The sequence below is a fragment of the Hyperolius riggenbachi genome, chromosome 10, assembly GCF_040937935.1.
Source record: "Hyperolius riggenbachi isolate aHypRig1 chromosome 10, aHypRig1.pri, whole genome shotgun sequence".
NCBI classification, from domain to species: Eukaryota; Metazoa; Chordata; class Amphibia; order Anura; family Hyperoliidae; genus Hyperolius; species Hyperolius riggenbachi.
Genome location: NC_090655.1, coordinates 111,732,611 through 111,753,028, shown reverse-complemented (window position 1 = coordinate 111,753,028; position 20,418 = coordinate 111,732,611). Strand labels below are relative to the sequence as shown.

Below are 20,418 nucleotides of genomic sequence, written 5' to 3'. Positions count from 1 at the left end.
CAAATGAGTATTTTGACCACATCATCCTCTTTATGCATGTTGTCTTACTCCAAGCTGTATAGCCTCGAAAGTCTACTACCAATTAAGCATATTAGGTGATGTGCATCTCTGTAATGAGAAGGGGTGTGGTCTAATGACATCAACACCCTATATCAGGTGTGCATAATTATTAGGCAACTTCCTTTCCTTTGGCAAAATGGGTCAAAAGAAGGACTTGACAGGCTCAGAAAAGTCAAAAATAGTGAGATATCGTGCAAAGGGATGCAGCACTCTTAAAATTGCAAAGCTTCTGAAGCGTGATCATCGAACAATCAAGCGTTTCATTCAAAATAGTCAACAGGGTCGCAAGAAGCGTGTGGAAAAACCAAGGCGCAAAATAACTGAGAAAAGTCAAGCGTGCAGCTGCCAAGATGTCACTTGCCAGCAGTTTGGCCATATTTCAGAGCTGCAACATCACTGGAGTGTCCAAAAGCACAAGGTGTGCAATCCTCAGAGACATGGCCAAGGTAAGAAAGGCTGAAAGACGACCACCACTGAACAAGACATACAAGCTGAAACGTCAAGACTGGGCCAAGAAATATCTCAAGACTGATTTTTCTAAGGTTTTATGGACTGATTGTAATGATCGGTGTCAACACCCAGAGAGAATCTGATTATTGGTTATCTGCAGTATCACCAGCAATACAGATATATACCCGATTATGGATGATCTGCAGAATCACCAATAATCTGAGTATGACTAACCTCTGGACACCTATATAGTGTGAGTGTTTGGTGCAACAGTAATGACTTTGAGTAGGACCACCCTAAGAGCAGGTGGTCCTTGGCAGTATGAGAAATACCTCCCTCTGGGAAGTGTGAAGACCTTCCAGCAGCCTGAAACTTCTAAGGGGGTGGAGCCCCAGGCTGAATAGCAGGAAGGCCCTGTGGCTAAGTGACACCTAGAAGGTGGGCGTCACAAGCAGCACTGAGAACTAATCCCTCGATAGAGAGTGATAGCTCGCAAGGTCGGGCAGGCTAGGTCGGCAACACACGAGCAGATAAGGTACAGAGACAGAAGGCTGATTCGGTAACCAGGGACAGGCAGGGTTGGCAACAGGTAATCAGATATGCGTAGGTACCGAATCAGAAAGCAGAAGGAGAGTCAGGAAAGCAATAGGTCATAACAGATATCAAACAAGGCCTAGTCTTGGGTGTGAGGTCCGTGGTCTCAACACCCTGGAACTAGTCTGAAGGATAACACAATAGTAAATTACACAGTAGTAATCTGGCTCAGTGTGAATCCCCAGGGGCACCTGGTTCTAACACACTGTGAGATCTGACTATGGTCTGAGTGCTTTCACGTAAGTGTTCGCAACGGCAGACAACTTGAGACTGACCAGCAATAACTATATATAGAGCGGCGCTCCCCATCGCTGATCAACCAATAGCCGCCCGCTCTGAGATCAGCTGACCGACCTGGTCAGCTGATCCCTCTTCGTTTGTCATAAAGGTTCCGCCTCTCAGCGCGTGCGCGCGTATTCCTCAATCTGTGTGCACTAGAAGGCCCAGCCACATCAGACGCACGCCGCCGTGTGTAAACCGCTGAGCTGAATGCGGAACCAGCCGCCTCGCTGCCAGTCCGCGCGGCGGCTTTTCCGCAATCTATTACACTGATGAAATGAGAGTGAGTCTTGATGGGCCAGGTGGGTGGGCCCGTGGCTGGATTGGTAAAGGGCAGAGAGCTCCAGTCCGACTCAGACGCCAGCAAGGTGGAGTACTGGTTTGGGCTGGTATCATAAAAGATGAGCTTGTGGGGCCTTTTCGGGTTGAGGATGGAGTCAAGCTCAACTCCCAGTCCTACTGCCAGGTTCTGGAAGACACCTTCTTCAAGCAGTGGTACAGGAAGAAGTCTGCATCCTTTAAGAAAAACATGATTTTCATGCAGGACAATGCTCCATCACACGTGTCCAAGTACTCCACAGCGTGGCTGGCAAGAAAGGGTATAAAAGAAGAAAAACTAAATGACATGGCCTCCTTGTTTACCTGATCTGAACCCCATTGAGAACCTGTGGTCCATCATAAAATGTGAGATTTACAAGGAGGGAAAACAGTACACCTCTCTGAACAGTGTCTGGGAGGCTGTGGTTGCTGCTGCACGCAATGTTGATGGTGAACTGATCAAAACACTGACATCATTCATGGATGGCAGGCTTTTGAGTATCCTTGCAAAGAAAGGTGGCTATATTGGTCACTGATTTGTTTTTGAATGTCAGAAATGTATATTCGTGAATGTTGAGATGTTATATTGGTTTCACTGGTAAAAATAAATAATTGAAATGGGTATATATTTGTTTTTTGTTAAGTTGCCTAATAATTATGCACAGTAATAGTCACCTGCACACACAGATATCCCCCTAAAATAGCTAAAACTAAAAACAAACTAAAGACTACCGTACTTTCAAAAATATTCAGCTTTGATATTAATGAGTTTTTTGGGTTCATTGAGAACATGGTTGTTGTTCAATAATAAACTTATTCCTCAAAAATACCACTTGCCTAATAATTCTGCACTCCCTGTACATTTCCTATACCTATAACAAGCCAATTAAACTTTTATGTCTCCTCCCCCACCCCCAAAAATCATACTTTGGAATAAAAAAAAAAAAAAAAAAAAAAAGCCTATGTGATGGAATTTAAAAGACAACACATAAATTGTAACCTTATGCTGGGGATACACGGTACGTTTCTGTACCATGTATCGACCAGCTGATCCGGCCAGCTGATAATATTCAGCTGGCCCGAACAAGCCGCTTGACCCCCGCCTGCTCGATTCCCGCCTGCGGACAATGACAGGGAATCGAGCGCTGATAAGGAAGCACCGGCGGGGGCGAGCGGTAATCGATGAGCAGGGAAACTCGGCTGGGGTCGATCCGGCGGCTATTCGAGCCGCCGGTCGATTCGTGTATCCCCAGCATTAGGGACTTCACTTTTTAAATATGTATGCCATGAGGTTGTATTACTGTTATTTTTACAAATAAGGGCGTATAATTATTGATAGAGTACAATATGAAAACCAAAAACACAAAATGGAAATGATGCACATTTATTTCCAAATAAATTATCGTCACCATACATTGTACTAGATACACAACTTAAATGTCGTTATAACCAGGACAAATAAGAAGTGTGGGTTTTATCTACAGTAGTACATGTCCCTTCCTGACCCCAGACACCGCCAAACCCCTCCATGCCCTCATCATCTTCCACCTCGACTACTGCAACACCCCCCTAGTAGGCCTCCCTCAGAACCGCATCACCGACCCCCCACAATCCATCATGAACACAGCAGCCAGACTAATCTACTCCTCCCACCATTCTGTCTCCACGACTCTCCTATGCAAATCCCTTCACTGGCTCCACATCGGCTTCAGAACCAGCTTCAAGATCTTTTCTATGGCCTACAAACCTATACACAAGTACTGCCCGACCTACATCTCTGGCCTGTTCAGCAGATACACACCTGGCCCCTCACTTTGCTCCTCCAACTACCTTCTTTTAACCGCCCCGCGCATCTCACACTCACTCACACTCACTGGTACTGAACCTAATAAATCACACAGAAAGAATAAACAGTGAGACAGAAAGAAATAGACAATGAGAATGAATACAAGTAGACCACCGTTGCTACTCGCAGACCTCCAAAGGAAATCCAACAAAGAACTTGTCAGATTGCTGATTAGCACCAAGCTCCTCCTTACACATGAGCTCGGCTGTACTGTGCCTTAGCAAGTATAACCGTGCTTGCACAGAAAACCTGGGCCACTCGTGGCTCCCGGCTACAGGGCAGTTGTGGCCGCACTCATGCATGAAGAAGAGCACGGTAAGATTCTTCCAGGGGGTGCTGGGCAGCGGTGGTATGGGTGAGGAGGACACTGGAAGTCTCTGGAAGGTCCAGAGGCTTCCCCTTTCTTAGGTAAGTGTGCTTTAGCATGAGGTTCCGCTCAGGTTACCTTCATTTATGCAGCTGCAGTTCTACTTACCTGATATTATACAGAGGTTGTGTTTGATGGACGACGACATTACACTTTGGACATCTGTTGCTGTAGTAAAAATGTTTCACTATGCAGCTTTTACAAACTGGGGGAACAAATCCAGGAAATTATTAATTGAGGTGGATAAAAAAAATAAAGACAGTTTTATAGTGCAACCGTTCACATCCATCTACCATGAACAAAATGTGCAAAAGCAGCACCTATGTTACATTGTGAAGAACAAAGTCTGACAACACTTCCTGGATAATTTTTACTACCGAATGTAAATGACAGCGACATTAAAAAAAAGTAATTTCAAGTGCACTGCACTCTGGTGAGAAAAGTCTTATGTTCATGCGTTTTAACTTTTAAAACTTTTCATTATACCGATGCTTTAAGAACTGCTTAAAGGACAACTGTAGCAAGAGGTATGTGGAGGATGACATTCTTCTTTCCTGTTAAACAATACCAGTTGCCCGGCAGCCCTGCTGGTCTATTTGGCTGCAGTAGTGTCTGATTAACACTAGAAACAAACATGCAGATAATCTTATCAGATCTGACAATAATGTCAGAAACACATAATCTGCTGCATGCTTGTTCAGGGTCTATGGCTTAAAGTATTAGAGGCAGAGGATCAGCGGGATAGCCAGGCAACTGGTATTGCTTAAAAGGAAATAAAAATGTCAGCTTTCACATAGCTCTCGCTACAGTTGTCCTTTAAAGGTAAGTGAGAAGCATTTGCTGGCTGCCATAATGACTTCCTTTTAAACAATATCAGTCACCTGCAGTTCTGCTGATCCCTGTGGCTGCACAATGAAGTGGCATGGAGAGGGCGGGTGACTAGGAAAACAATGCCAAGATAATCTGCCACGCTGATCGCTCCCCAATACATCGATGAGGATCGGGGTCTGCTGTACACACGTTAGATTCTCGGCAGAGGCGGATTGGCCTAGAACCATCTAGCATGTGTACAAGACTCTACTTATTGCAACAGTACAAGCAAGACTCTTCTGGTCACAAGTCCCTTCTATAACAAGTGCCATATTGCCATATTCAAATTCCTGAGTGACACCATAATACCCCACCAATAACAAGTGCCACCCTTACAACTGATCTGACACAACGCCCCTCTATTTCCCTCTTTAAAAAGTGTCACCATCATGTCCCTCCAATTATATATGTTAACACTGCACAATGTTTTTCAGATATAGGCTATATAAAAAGTGAAAAACCTCTATTATGCTGGTCATATGTCAGAATGCAACTGTCTTCAAATTTTACAGTAGAATCTGGTTATAGTAAACTCATATAGTAAACCTCTGGCTATAGTAAACTCAGTTCCCAGGACCAGCCCATGTGCCTGTATGATCAATCCTGATTTAGTAAACTACTTGTCAGGTCCCTTGGAGTTCACTATAAAAGGATTTTACTGAAATCTTGTTGGATTTAGCAGAGACAAAATATGAGAAATTAACACACAACTGATTAAATGCTATCTAGTCAAATGTGATCAGATTATTGACCATAAACAGACATTTCTGCTGACTGAACTGAACCAAAACTAAACCCATCTTCAGAGACTGTTTAACAGTAAAAGGTGGTGAATTTACTCACATGTATGGAGACATTCTGTTATGGTAGTGGCATCGATAAAGTAGCCTTTACAGATTGAGCAGACTATGTAAGGATTCAGGTCAGCAAGGTTAATGATGCACTGTAAAATGAAAAAACAGAAGTTTTTATAAGTAATTAGACTTTCACGATGTTTCTTTCACCCATTCAGTAAATACCGTATTCCTCAAACCATGCTTCTTATATTCTTAAAGGACCACTATAGCAAAAAAAAAAAAAAACAGCTGTTAAAATTTTACAGATCTGACAGGTTTTGTACTAGCCCATCTCCTCATGGGGGATTCTCAGGGCATTCTTTGTATTCAAAATAATTTCCTGAATGGCAGTCTAACTGCCAAAATAGTAAGATACCAACCAGCCTCTCTACTTGCTTGCACCCAATTACCCTTAGCAACTACCGTTCAGGGAATACATTTGAAAAGAATAAAAGAAATACTGAGGAAATAGACTAGTCAGATCTGTCAGATTTTAAATGCTTGCTTTTTTGTTTTAGTGGTCCTTTAAGGAGGGTAAAGTCATTATCTGGACAGAATAAAGTTATTACCTGGACAGAATTAGACACACAAATAACTTCATGGCTGTGCCTTCACCTGCTAGAACCACAAACTTCATAAAGTACATATTTTATCTGAGTCTGGTAAATTGTCGGATTAATTCATACTTACTGAGAAGCGGTGCATTACACTGCTGACTACATTTCATTATTTGGTATAAAAAGAAAAGCCATGAGGCAGTATCGGGAAAAAGTGTGGAACGCGACGTGGGGTGCAGCAGCCAGAGGAGTCGACAAAGATGGGTGAACTGCACACCCCGGTCCGCATGCATTAAGGCTGTTTCACTCAATTCAGAACTCGAATTTGGAAGTACAACCCTAAATTGTTTTACACTAATAAAAACTTTCTGAAATTATTATTATTTTTTTTTTGTTATTTTGACAAAGTACGGTACATTTCTGGAAGCACTTCATAACTAATATCAGACCAAATACTAGAAACTCATCGCTGTTTGTAAAGTGAAACATGGGATTCTTTTTAGAATCTTGAAAAAGCAAAAGGATTTGATTGTGTAACTTTTTTTTTTTGTAACTAAAGTGGTTAACTTATGGCTGGACACTACTGCGCAGGCGCTGGCCAGGCTGTGCGCATCCAGCAGCATGCACCTGTGGCCGGGAGGGCTCTGGGCATGTGATAACGTCATACGCATGCACAGAGAGCTCCCAGCCGCGGGCATGCGCTGTAGGTCGCTCTCAGCCCGCAGAGGCTCTCAGGGGGCGGAGAGGAAAACGGGGGAAACTGTAGGTTTTAGGACAGGTCACAGTATATGCCTGTACCCCCCCCCCCCCCCCCAGGAGGCAACCGGAGGAGGGCGCTAGGAACGCGGAAAAGGTTATCAGCCACAAAATCAAATTCCATTTACCCACTGCTCTGTGTTTGTTATGCAGCCTTATCCTGCATTGCAAGCATTCCAATCTATTCAGAAATGTTTCTGCTGTAATAAATCTTATCTCAGTCAGCCTGGCTCCATTTGTTTCATGTGGACCAGAAGGAAGCTTGTCATCTCCCCTCCCACATTTCTGCTCACTGATTGGCTGAGGGCAGTTCACGATGAGAAACCGATTAAAATCTATCGATCGATCTGCAGCCGATTTCGATCGATTTAATATATCTGACAGGATGGAAAATCTAGGTCAAACTGCTGCTGGCAGCAGATCGATGGTCCATAGAGTTGCATTGGATCTAATGGTCCAATAACGCATTTTTTATTTTTTTTTTATTTAACATGTCAACTTTATTGAAGATAATGCAGTACGATACAAGGTAGTTATTTAACCGCACGCAGGCGGCAATTACTTTGTATTGACAGACTTAAGGGTTAATGGAGTAGAACATTGAAATATTGTGTAGGTATTAAAATAAATTAAAAAGTCCAGAAGAGGATGCCTTCAGATGACAGAATAAATTGACCAACAAAGAGACATGTTATAACATGACAACATAGCAACAAACCCTAACAAACAATGAAAATTATATACAGTAGGCAGCCGAATTCCCCACAAACCCACCCCCACCCGAACTGCAGCATCATAAGCTGTGTAGAGATCCAATAGACAGTTCAGATTTTGCATCGTGTATAACGTGAGTTAACCCAGGTATCCCATATGGCGTGAAATTTGCGCTCAGTCCCTCTACGTGAATAAATGGCCTTGTGAAAATAAAGAATTAAGTTAACTGCCCTTATCCAGTCAATTAATTCAGGGACCTGGGGTTGTATCCAGTGCCGTGTAAGGACCTTGCGAGCTATATGCAGAAGATTAAGCAGAAAAGTTTTTGTGTACGAGTGTCATGAGAAATCATATTAAGTAGGCAGAGTTTAGGGTCAAGGGCAACAGAGCAGCCCATTTTGTCATTTAAGAATTTGACAATTTGCTGCCAATAAATGTTTACCTCGGGACAGGTCCATATCATATGATAAAAGGTGCCCTGGGACAGGGCACATTTAGGACATAGAGGTGAATATCCAGTACGGAATTTAGGTAGTCTGACCGGAGTGAGGTAGGCTCGATGCACCACATAGAGACTAAGTAGCCTGTCTGGAATGTGGGGGAAAACCCTAGCAGAATCTTCAAGAGCCTCCTCCCAATCTTCATCGGAGATCTCTCCAAGATCCTGCACCCACTGAGTTTTCCTGGCAAAGGCTCTACGGGTGGCACCAGATAACATAATAGCTGCATATAGAGCTGATATTAATTGACTGGAGGATGATCCAGCTACAATGTTTAATATAGCTGAGTCCGAGAGAGAAGATGGTATCTCAAGGAATTGAGTTTTGAGAGCGTGTGAAAGTTGCATGTAATAGAACTTCATAGATATTGGTAGTTGGAATGTGGTCGCCAATTGTTCAAAAGGAACAATGCAGCCAGAGTCAAGGAATTGATGTAGGTATAAAATGCCACGTTCAGACCATAGCCGATTATTGGGGAGTTTACGAAGTTCAGGAAGACCACGATTCTCCCATAGTGGGGTAAATTTCAAGGGAGCATCTAGCTCGAGATACTTGTGAGCGGTATCTCAAACCTTTAGCGTTTGACGAAAGGTTGTTGGAAATTGCTTAATATGGCGGGATTTTTTGGCTCCAGTGGCAATAACACAAAGAGGGTCTATGTGGCGGAGGGGAGGGGGGGGGGGGGGGAGTATCATGCATTAGGGTGCATGTCCGATCTTTATTAATTGTAAGGTCATAGTATATATGTGATAATTGAGAGGCCAAATAATATAGGTGACAATTAGGAACTGCTATGCCCCCTAAATCTTTGGGGTTCTGTAGAATGGTAAGGGAGAGGCGATGCCTCGTGGAGCCCCAGATAAATTGAGTTAGGAGAGCGTTTATTTTAGAGAAGGTAACATATGGGAGGTAAATTGGGACATTCCATGAGACAAAGTATCTTGGGGAGGAGCACCATTTTAAATAGGTTTGCTCGACCAGCTACATTAATGGGGAGTTTGGACCAGGCCAAGAATTTGGCAGTTATGTATTGTAGTAAAGGTGACCAGTTTAGGGGGATAAAATCTTGTGGTATTCGCGAGATCTTGATACCCAGGTATGTGATCTCTGATGCCCATTGAAGAGGAGAAGAGGCCTCAAACAAGGTTGGGGGGGGGACACATCAATGGGAAGAATGTAGGATTTGGACCAGTTGATATGTAGGCCAGAGTATTGTCCAAAATTATCAATGAGAAAAAGAGCACGATGGAGGGAGGGGCCGGGGTTGTTTAAAAATAATAGCATATAGACTGATTTTATCAGTTTTGTTTGCTTTTACCAATCCTAGGATTTGGGGATCTAATCTAATTAAAGCAGCAATGGGCTCAATCGCCAGGTCAAAGAAAAGGGGGGACAGTGGACAACCTTGTCTCGTACCTCTGGATATGGGAAAGGCATCAGAGATCCATCCATTGATTCGAATCCGGGCAAAAGGGTCAGTGTAGAGGAGTTTCCTCAAGCGGTAGCCATACTTAATGCTGAACCACGTTAGAGCTGCTAGGACTGAAAGTAATCAGCACAGAACTAAACATGAACAATTCTCACATTGCTTACTGCCACTATACTTATAATGTCCTTAACTTGTAATATTCACACTGTCTGTCCTTGTATTGTTTTTGTTTGTGTTTGTTAAGCAACTGCCAAGACAAATTCCTTGTAGGTGCAAACTTACTTGGCGAAAATAAATTGATTCTGATTCTGATTTAACCCAAGCAATGAAGCAAGGGCCAATGTTGAAGCGGTGTAGAACGGCCAGTAGGAAGTCCCATTCAATAGTGTCAAAGGCTTTGGCGGAGTCAAGAGACACCACCACTCTGGGGCCAACATTTTCATGTTCTACCTGCATAGCAAGGAATAGCCGTCTGATATTCAAGGAGGTTGATATACCTGGAATAAAACCAGATTGGTCTGAGTGTATTAGGGAGGTGATTACTTTAATGAGTCGTTGTGACAGCAGTTTGGCAAGTATTTTAACGTCAGTCTGGATTAAAGAGATAGGACAATATGCTTCACAATGTAGGGGATTCTTTCCTGGCTTTAGGATTAAGATTATTAGAGCTTCTCTCATAGAAAGTGGAAGAGTACCAATTTCCAGAGCATGGTTGTATAGTGCTAGAAGCTTGGGGGCCAGTAGGGACCTATACTGTTTAAAGAATTCCCCTGGCAATCCATCAGTGCCTGGAGATTTGGAGGGGGGGGGGGAAGAGAAGAGATGGCATCTTCAATTTCTTGGGTTGTGATTGGAGAGTCTAGTAGTAGCTGACTGGGTTCATCTAAGGAGGGAAGGGGGATAGTTTCTAAGTAGGCCGTAAGTGCAGATGTAGAGGTAGTGGATGTTTTGGAGTATAGTGTTTCATAGAACGAGGCAAATTGCTGTAAGATCACGGGAGGGGAAGAGAGAACTGAGCCCTCTGCATCCTCTATTTTGAGAATAACCTGCGGGGCAGTCATTTCTCTAGATAGTTTAGCTAGCAGTGCACCACACTGTTCGCCAAATTCATAAACTCTCTGTTTGGAGAATAGGATTTTCCGGTTTGCTTTAGCTATCAGGATCTGTTCATATGCGGCAAGTTTAGATCTGTAGAGATTATTGAGGGCAGGGGAGGGGTCAGTATTGAAGTCTGAGGTGGCCTGTTGTAGTGCCAGGAGAGCAGTATGCTCATTTATGGCTGAGTTGATTTTGATGCTTTTTATTCTGGAGGAGAAATGCTGTCTAGAGAATTGTTTAAACACCTCCCAAATCGATGTGGGTGATGCAGACTGGCCCTGCAAGTCAACGAAGTGAGAGAGGGCCTCTTCAGAGGATTTTGACTCACTGATTTTGGTTAGCCAGAAGGGGTGTAGCCGCCAGGAGGATATTTTGGGAGGGAAGGACCAGTTTAGCTGGATAAGGTATGGGGAATGGTCAGACATAAGAGAGGGGAGAAAACTTGTTTTACATATGTTTGTAAGCAAGGAGGAAGAGACTAAAATATAGTCCAGACGTGAATGGGTTTTATGCGATGCAGAGTAGCACGAGAATGCCGGAATGTCAGGGTATTTCACCGACCATGTGTCATACATGGAGACATCTTTAAAGGGATACTGTAGGGGGGTCGGGGGAAAATGAGCTGAACTTACCCGGGGCTTCTAATGGTCCCCCGCAGACATCCTGTGCCTGCGCAGCCGCTCACCGATGCTCCGGCCCCGCCTCCGGTTCACTTCTGGAATTTCTGACTTTAAAGTCAGAAAACCACTGCACCTGCGTTGCTGTGTCCTCGATCCCGCTGATGTCATCAAGAGCGCACAGCGCAGGCCCAGTATGGTCTGTGTCTGCGCAGTACACTCCTGGTGACATCAGCGGGAGCAAGGACATGGCAATGCAGGCGCAGTGGTTTTCTGACTTTAAAGTCAGAAATTCCAGAAGTGAACCGTAGGCGGGGCCGGAGCATTGGGGAGTGGCTGTGCCAACACAGGATGTCTGCGGGGGACCATTAGAAGCCCTGGGTAAGTTCAGCTCATTTTCCCCCGACCCCCTACAGTATCCCTTTAAGGAGTTATCAATTTAGTATCTTTCTTAGTAAGTGAGGTTGAGGGGGTTGGCTGGGGGATTTTATCAGTGTTGGGGTATCAAACAGTTAAAATCCCTGAGCCAAATCGACGAGACCTGCGGATAAAGGGCAATAAAGCTTAGTGCAAGTTTCAGTACAGCAAAAGAAAATGGAGGAGGTATATATATATATATAGCAATAATTATAGTGGAAACATTATATAATAAACAGTGCATAAAGATGTATCTGCCTTCATCATCAATAACTTGATCAATCAATTGAAATTGGACACTTTTAGCAAAGAACAAGGAGACATCTCTAGAGTGCGAGGAGAATGTGGAGTGGAAAGACCAGTCAATCCATGTGCGGCGTAAGGCCATATGGAGGGTGCAGTCTAAATGTGTCTCCTGAAGTGCGATTTTTTCCACATGTTGTTTGCGTAAAAAGTCCAGCGCTACCGACCTCTTAACCCCATCACGTAGACCCCTCACATTCCAGGTCAGCAAGGAGAGGGGAGTACTAAAGGACTGGGATTGGGAGGCCATGTTGGGATTGGAGATAAGAGTTGGAGAACACATAACTTAGTGGGTGGGGGACGGGAGCAAGGAGTCCCCGCCAGGAAATTAAGGGGTTAATTTTGAACTGAAGAATAATACCCGGCTCATAGCCCAGAACACAGGGCCAGAGCTTCTTCCCAGAAACAAATACCAGAATAGGTATAACAGAGTTTACATGCATAATCCTATAACAATCAGGAAAAATACATAAAAGAAATAAAACGTGAGAACAGAATAGTGACATCTGTGGGTACGACATCAAGTATGGTGTCGTATATAGCCTTGCTCTGCACCTTACTAGGGCCACCTGGTGGGACCTGTGCCGCAAGGGACTGTATTGCCTAGCTGATTGAAGGGGGTGAGCGCAGCAAGACTGGCACGTATATGTCTGAATGGAGTAAAAGAAGAATGGCGTAGGCCGCGGCAGAGCAGCAAATCATACCGGGCATCAGAGCCAGTACTGCGATAGTAATTCAAGGCTTTGTCAGCTAAGGCCGAAGGGTAATAAAAGATACCTTAACGTAGGGAAGTAGATCAGTCTTCCGGGCTGGGTTGAGATTTGTTCTTTTCGATCCAGGTAAAGACCTAAGAGGGGGATTCAAAGAAAAGAGTCTTGCCATCTGATACAACTCTGAGGCGAGCGGGAAAAAGCATGGCGTATTGTAGGCCCAGATTCTTAAGCTTGCGTTTTGCATCCTGAAACTTAGCGCGCTGCTTCTGCGTTTCCACACCAAAATCAGGGTATATGGATATGGAGGCGTTATCGAGTTGGATGTTGCCTTGTTCACGGGACAACCGGAGAACGGCGTCCCGATCCTTAAAGTTGAGGAGCTTGGCGATGAAGGTGCGCGGAGGAGCTCCAGGCGGGTTAACTTTAAAGGGTATACGGTGGGCGCGCTCCACAGAGAAGGCCGCGGAGAAGGAGTCTCTGCCATATTGCGTGGTAAGCAGGTCCTCCAGGAAGCGGGCAGGGTCGTTCCCCTCTGATTTCTCCGGGAGGCCCACCAGACGTATGTTTGACCTCCGCAGTCTATTTTCAATGTCTTCCTGTCTGGCTATGATGGCTTTAAAGAGACTCCGTAACAAAAATTGCATCCTGTTTTTTATCATCCTACAAGTTCCAAAAGCTATTCTAATGTGTTCTGGCTTACTGCAGCACATTCTACTATCACCATCTCTGTAATAAATCAACTTATCTCTCTCTTGTCAGACTTGTCAGCCTGTGTCTGGAAGGCTGCCAAGTTCTTCAGTGTTGTGGTTCTGTGATGCATCTCCCCCCTCCAGGCCCCTCTCTGCACACTGCCTGTGTATTTGGATTAGGACAGCTTCTCTCTTATCTTTTACAAGCTGGATAAATCCTCCTCTGAGCTGGCTGGGCTTTCGCATACTGAGGAATTACATACAGGCAGAGCTGTCTGCACTCTGCAGGAAGAAACAGCCTGACACTTCAGTGAAAGATAGCTGCAGGGGGAAATAAACACACAAATGATCTCTTGAGATTCAAAAGGAAGGGTGTATACAGCCTGCTTGTGTATGGATGTATTTTCTATGTGTGGACATACTGTACATCAACCTACTTCCTGTTTTGGTGGCCATTTTGTTTGTTTATAAACAAACTTTTTAAAACTGTTTTTAATCACTTTTAATGCGGCGAGGAGCGGCGAAATTGTGACAGAGGGTGATAGGAGATGTCCCCTAACGCACTGGTATGTTTACTTTTGTGCGATTTTAACAATACAGATTCTCTTTAATGTGGCCTTGTGAAGTGCGTACATCTGATGGGAGCGTTCTGACGTCGTCCTCTAGCTTGGAGATCCGGGCCTCGGCATTGGAGACGCGTTTGCGGACGTCTTGCCGGAGGAGTTGTAGGTCTGCTTTAACCTCCTCTATTTTGGTAGTAAAGGTATCTGTGAGCGAGGTTTGTAGAGCGGAGATAGCTGAAAGTATTGATTGAGCTTCTGGGGAGGGAGACTGGTCCGACTGCGAGGCCGTGTCCTCCTCCGCAGCTAGTCCGCCTCCATCTTGGTCTGCTCGACGGAACTTATCCATCGGGCCGGTGACTTTCTCCGAGGCTTTTTCGGTCTTTTTTGGTCCCATCTTGCCCGCTAGAGTGGTAGGTATCTAGGGAGGGAGTTTAGTGTCCCATAAGCAGCAGGATAATAGCAGGATAATGGCTGGTATTGCCCACGAGGTGAGGAGCTCCGAGAGATGCGACCGCTCACATCCCCGTTCCGGCCACACCCCCTCCAATAACGCATTTAGATCGATTTCCAATAGATTTCATTCTGAAAACTATTGGAAATCTGTTCCTAGTGTGTGGCACACATCAAATAGATTCCTGTCAGATTAGATTTGACAAGCATCTGACAGAAATCTGACGGTCGAATCTGCTGCATATGCAAAAAGTGGCCACCTTTCGGAAAGGAACAACATCAGGATTGGCTTCAGTCTGAAGGAATCAAGATGGCAAATGCCTGAAACAGAATTCTCTTTATTTACTATAAAAATTCACTGAAATCAAAATGCGGACAGTACTATACATACAGTACGGTATGTTATGTAACTAGAAAAAGTAGTTATGTACTTATATACAACTTATATACAATATGTTTTTTTCCTGAGATCGTATAGCTGTCCCTGCTGCTTTAACCACTTCACCTCGAAGGGTTTTTCCCCTTAAAAAAAACAGTGCAATTTTCACCTGTCAGCGCTCCTTCTATTCATTTGTCTATAACTTTATTACTACTTATAACGAAACAATCTATAGCTTGTTCTTTTCACCACCAATTAGACTCTCTTTGGGGGTACTTTTTGCTAAGAATTGCGTTTTAACGGAAAAAAGAAAAAAAATTTAAAATGTATTTCTCAGTTTTCGGAGATTATAGTTTTAAAATAATACATGCCACCTTTATTAAAGAGAATCTGTATTGTAAAAAAAAAAAAAAAAAAAAAAAAAAAAAAAAATCGCACAAAAGTAAACATACCGGTGCGTTAGGGGACATCTCCTATTACCCTCTGTCACAATTTCGCCGTTCCCCGCCGCATTAAAAGTGGTTAAAAACAGTTTTAAAAAGTTTGTTTATGAACAAACAAAATGGCCACCAAAACAGGAAGTAGGTTGATGTACAGTATGTCCACACATAGAAAATACATCCATACACAAGCAGGCTGTATACAGCATTCCTTTTGAATCTGAAGAGATCATTTGTGTGTTTCTTTCCCCCTGCATCTCTCATGCACTGAAGTTTCAGGCTGCTTGTTTCTTCCTGCTAACAGCTCTGCCTGTGTCTGTAATTCTTCAGTATGTGAAAGCCCAGCCAGCTCAGAGGACGATTTATCCAGCTTGTAAAAGATAAGAGAGAAGAGAGAAGCTGCTCTAATCTAAATAACACACAGGCAGTGTGCATAGAGGGGCATGGAGGGGGGAGTGCATAGCAGAACCACAACACTGAAGAACTTGGCAGCCTTCCAGACACAGGCCGACAAGTCTGACAGGGGAAAGATACATTGATTTATTACAGAGACTGTGATAGTACAAAGTGCTGCAGTAAGCCAGAACACATTAGAATAGCTTTTGCGACTTGTAGGATGATAAAAAACAGGATGCAATTTTTGTTACGGAGTCTCTTTAAAACCCACACATTTTATTTGCCCATTTGTCCCGGTTATTGCAATGTTAAAATGGTTCCCTAGTACAATGTATGGCGCTAATATTTTACTTGGCAATAAAGGTGCATATTTTCAGTTTTGCGTCCATCCCTAATTACAAGCCCATAATTTATAAAGTAACAGTAATATACCCTCTTTACATACATACTAAAAAAGTTCAGTCTCTAAGGTAACTACTTATGTAAAAAAAAAAATGTATTTGTAAAGAATTTGTACGAATTTTTTTTAAATGTTGGTAGCTAATGGGGAGTGTGGGAGGTCAGGGGTTAATTTCACATGTAAAAATAAGGTTAAAACTTTTATCTTTTATTGAAAAAAAAAAAAAAAGTAGATGTAATTTTACTTTTTGGCCACAAGATGTCGCCACTCACTTTATTATGTGTAGTATTATTACGCATAGAGGAGGTGATGCGTGGGCGGGTTTTGTAAATGGCAGAGACGGCTGCGTTCATTCACACGGTGACTTAGTTCAATGAATGGGAATTCATTGATTTAGCAGCTACCGATCAGCGATAACGTGCACGCGGGGGAGCATTGCGGCAGGGAGGAACGTAGTAGCTATGTCTGTGCACAAAGCTGTGGCATTTTGCAGGGACGTAGTTACTCGCCCAAGGGGAGGGGAAGTGGTTTAAAGGGAATATACAGCGATTTATTTAAATATTTTTAATCTACAACGTTTAATACCAATAAAAAAGGTTTTTGTTTTTTTCTTTATTTCGCTGCTGTATAAGTAAAAATAAAATAGCTTCATAACAGGGTTTTACAGGGCGATACGGTTTGGGGTTAGGAATACTTTTGGTAGGGTTAGTGTTAGAGGAAACTCTACCCAGTGCAGGCGCACGGCCGCGCCACCTGTGCAGGAAACTCCGGGCCATGTGAGTGTGCATGTGCAGAAGATGCCGACCTCATCTGCAACGGAGGGGACCCCGGCTGTGAGCGGAGCTTCGGCGAGGCATAGATAGGCTGCCAGGAGCTGGAGGAAGCCCCAGGAAAGCAGATCTTTTTTAACCCTGGACCTGTCCTTTAAACGAAAATATAGTAGTCTCCATATACAATACAATACACTACAATAACATTTCTATAGCGCTTTTCTCCCATAGGACTCAAAGCTCTTAGGCTCTCTCAGATTCAGTAATTAGTAGGATGAAGTATTCACACAACAAAAGTTATATTTCTGCAAATGCCAGACTGAACAGGTGGGTTTTCAGTCTGGATTTAAACACGTGCAGGGATGAGGCTGTCCTGATCTGTTGAGGTAAGGAGTTCCAAAACGTAGGGGCAGCATGACAGAAGGCTCTGGGACCAAAAGTTTCCAAGTGGACTCTGGGTATGACTAGATTATTAGAACCTGTGGATCTGAGAATGCGGGGATTGCTACGCAGCTGTAACATATCTTTCATGTATCCAGGGCCTAGATTATTCAGGGATTTAAATGTCAGTAGGATGATCTTGAATAGGACCCTCCATTCTATAGGTAGCCAGTGAAGGGAATGCAGGACTGGCGTTATGTGGCAGTGACGGGGTTGGTTGGTTAGCAGTCTGGCAGCAGTATTCTGTATCAGCTGTAGGCGGTACAAGACCTTTTTTGGAAGGCCAGTGTAGAGAGCATTGCAGTAGTCCAGTCGGGATGTGATGAAGGCGTGGACTAAGGTTGGCAGATCTTCTGGGGGTATGAGGTGCTTGATTTTTGCAATGTTCTTCAGGTGAAAATAGGATGATTTCACCACAGAGATTTGAGTTCTGAAGTTTAAATCCCCATCAATTAGAACTCCCAGGCTACGCACATGATCAGAGTTGCGTAGATCCGTGCCTCCTATTCCCAGTGGTGAAGACTGCAAGTTAAGTTGTTTTGTTATCATGCTCTGCCCTCCAATCAGAAGGACTTCAGTTTTGTCTGCATTTAGTTTCAGCCAGTTGTCATTCATCCATTGCTGTAGTTCACGTAAGCAGGCGTTTATAGTTAGAGTTGGGTCTGTCACACCAGGCTTGAAGGAAAGATATAGTTGGGTGTCGTCTGCATAGCAGTGGTATGTCAGGCCATGTTTTTGGATTGGTTTTCCCAACGGTAGCATGTAAATCGTGAAAAGCAGGGGAGAGAGGATTGAGCCCTGGGGCACCCCATACTTAAGTGTTACAGGGGTGGACAGGAAGGGCCCCATAGACACTTTGTGGGTTCTGCCACTCAAGAAGGATTGGAACCACTGAAGTACTATGCCATCAATGCCGCAGTATTCCTGTAGCCTGTTTATCAAGATGTCATGGTCAACTGTGTCAAAGGCTGCAGAAAGGTCTAGCAGTATGAGGATCGAGCACTCTCCTCTGTCTCTTGCCATGAGCAGGTGGTTGCATATTTGGATGAGGGCAGTTTCAGTGCTGTGGTGTTTCCTGAAGCCAGACTGGAATGGGTCATAACTGTTATTTTGTAGGATTCTGGCTTCTAGCTGGAGGTATACAGCTTTTCCAATTAGCTTGCCCAGAAAGGGGAGGTTAGAGACAGGTCTGTAGCTGGTCATTGCATCTGGGTCCAGGGAGGGTTTTTTGAGGAGAGGCCTGATGATTGCTTCCTTCAGTAAAAGCAGGAAATATTCCTGATTGTAAGGAACAGTTAACAATTTTGAGGAATACCGGTACGAACAGGTCGGGGCAGTTCAACATGAACTGTGTTGGGCCAGGATCCAGGTCACAGGTAGTTAGGCGGACATGAAGGAGGATGCTTGATGTGACTTCTTCATCAATTTCTTTGAAGTTTGACCAAGGTGTTACGTTGTCTCTGCTAATGGTCTTCGGCGCTATATTAGGCTCAGATGCTGTAAGTTGGATGGCGGACCTTATAGCGGAGACTTTGTCTGTGAAGAAATGGGCAAATTGGTCACAGAGGTCCTTTGAAGACTCGATATTAAGTTTTTGACATGCTGGGTTGCAGAGTTTTTCCACTGTGCGGAACAGTTGGGCTGGTTTGTTAACTGCATTTGCAATCTCATACCTCGGGTTCACTTTAAGTAGGTGGAGGGATAACAAAGATTAATCATTCACTCCGAAATCTAAATAGCCCTATGAGACTTGTTGTCCTCAGGGTTCCTCCTGTGCTCGATTCTCTTATGTACCCAGCCTCCCAGAAGTTCATCCAAGCAGCGCAGAACTATTCTGAACCGCACATGTGTGAGTTTTGAATTGCATATGCGCAGTAAAATAAAGTACTTGTTTTGTAACTCCTATCTGTAAAGTTCTCAATTTGGTGCTTTGGAGAACTTCCGGAAAAGTATTTGACAGAGGGACCCAGTCAAATCTTAGAGGACGGGGAACAGGAGGGCCCCCGAAGACATCGGGCATAATCTTGACACGCAAAAGTTGGTTATGTAGCTCACTATGGGCTTCGTTTAATTCACCCCCATTTCAGGGGTACTTTAATGCTTATCCTTACCAATTTCTTATCAAGACAGGAGGTTGGGAAAATGGGTGCATGCAATTTTGGCACTGGTAGTCTGGGAGCAATAACCTTGATTGCTGGTAAAACATGATTACTAATTTACGATAACATTTTCATCTGACCCACTTCATCCTAAAGCAGCAGGGATAGCCATACTATTCCAGGGGGGAAAAAAACCTTTGTTAGTACTTACCGGTAGCGGTATTTCAACGAATCCTCCAGGAAGGCTGTATACTAGAGAGGAAGTATGCTCCGCCCCCAAAGGAAACACATCACAATCAATCAATTGGCCCCTATATAGCCCTCTTCCCATCCAGCCTCCTCAGTTTTGATAGAGTAACCCCTAGATTCTAGAAGGACCAGAAGGAACAAGACATAATTAATAACATCTTCTCCCAAAATAGGGAGGGAACTAAGGTAGCCTTCCTGGAGGATTCGTTGAAATACCGCTACCGGTAAGTACTAACAAATGTTTAACATCTCATCCTCCAGGAAGGCTGTATACTAGAGAGACCAACGAGAAGTTTAAATTAATACCTTAGGGAGGGATGATGTTCTGTAACACCTTTCAGCCAAAGGATAGGTCCTGGCTTGATAGCAGGTCCACTCTGTAGTGCTTTACAAAAGTCTGATGACTAGACCAGGTCGCTGCTTTGCAAATCTGTTCTAATGAAGCTCCTGACCTTTCTGCCCAGGAAGTGGAAAGGGATCTAGTCGAATGTGCACTGACCTTATCTGGGACAGACCTGCCTGCACTACTGTAAGCTGAACTAATAATTTCCCTTAGCCATCTGGCTACCGTATTCTTGGATACTTGCAGACCCTTTCTGGATCCAGCAAAACCCACGAATAAGTGATTATATCTTCTAAAATCCTTTGTTACTTCTAAATATTTCAGAATAATTGTTCTAACATCTAGCGTATTAAGTTTTTCTTCCTTTTGGTTGGCTGGAGGGTCGCAAAAGGAGGGAATGACAATATCTTGAGACCCGTGAAAGACTGTGGCAACCTTTGGAAGATAGGTAGGGTCTGTCCTGAAAACTATTCTG

At 43.9% G+C, this 20,418-nt stretch overlaps 1 protein-coding gene across 2 annotated transcripts in view; it reads right to left on the bottom strand.

Moving 5' to 3' along the window:
• PCGF6 (polycomb group ring finger 6) overlaps positions 1-20,418 on the bottom strand; it is a 101,866-nt gene that overhangs the window by 74,171 nt on the left and 7,277 nt on the right. For both annotated transcript variants that reach the window (XM_068259400.1, XM_068259401.1), the window contains exons 2-3: positions 5,628-5,727; positions 4,023-4,119 (exon numbers count right to left, since the gene is read on the bottom strand). In XM_068259400.1, coding sequence (XP_068115501.1) covers positions 4,023-4,119; positions 5,628-5,727 — 197 coding nt within the window. The remainder of the gene's footprint in view (positions 1-4,022; positions 4,120-5,627; positions 5,728-20,418) is intronic.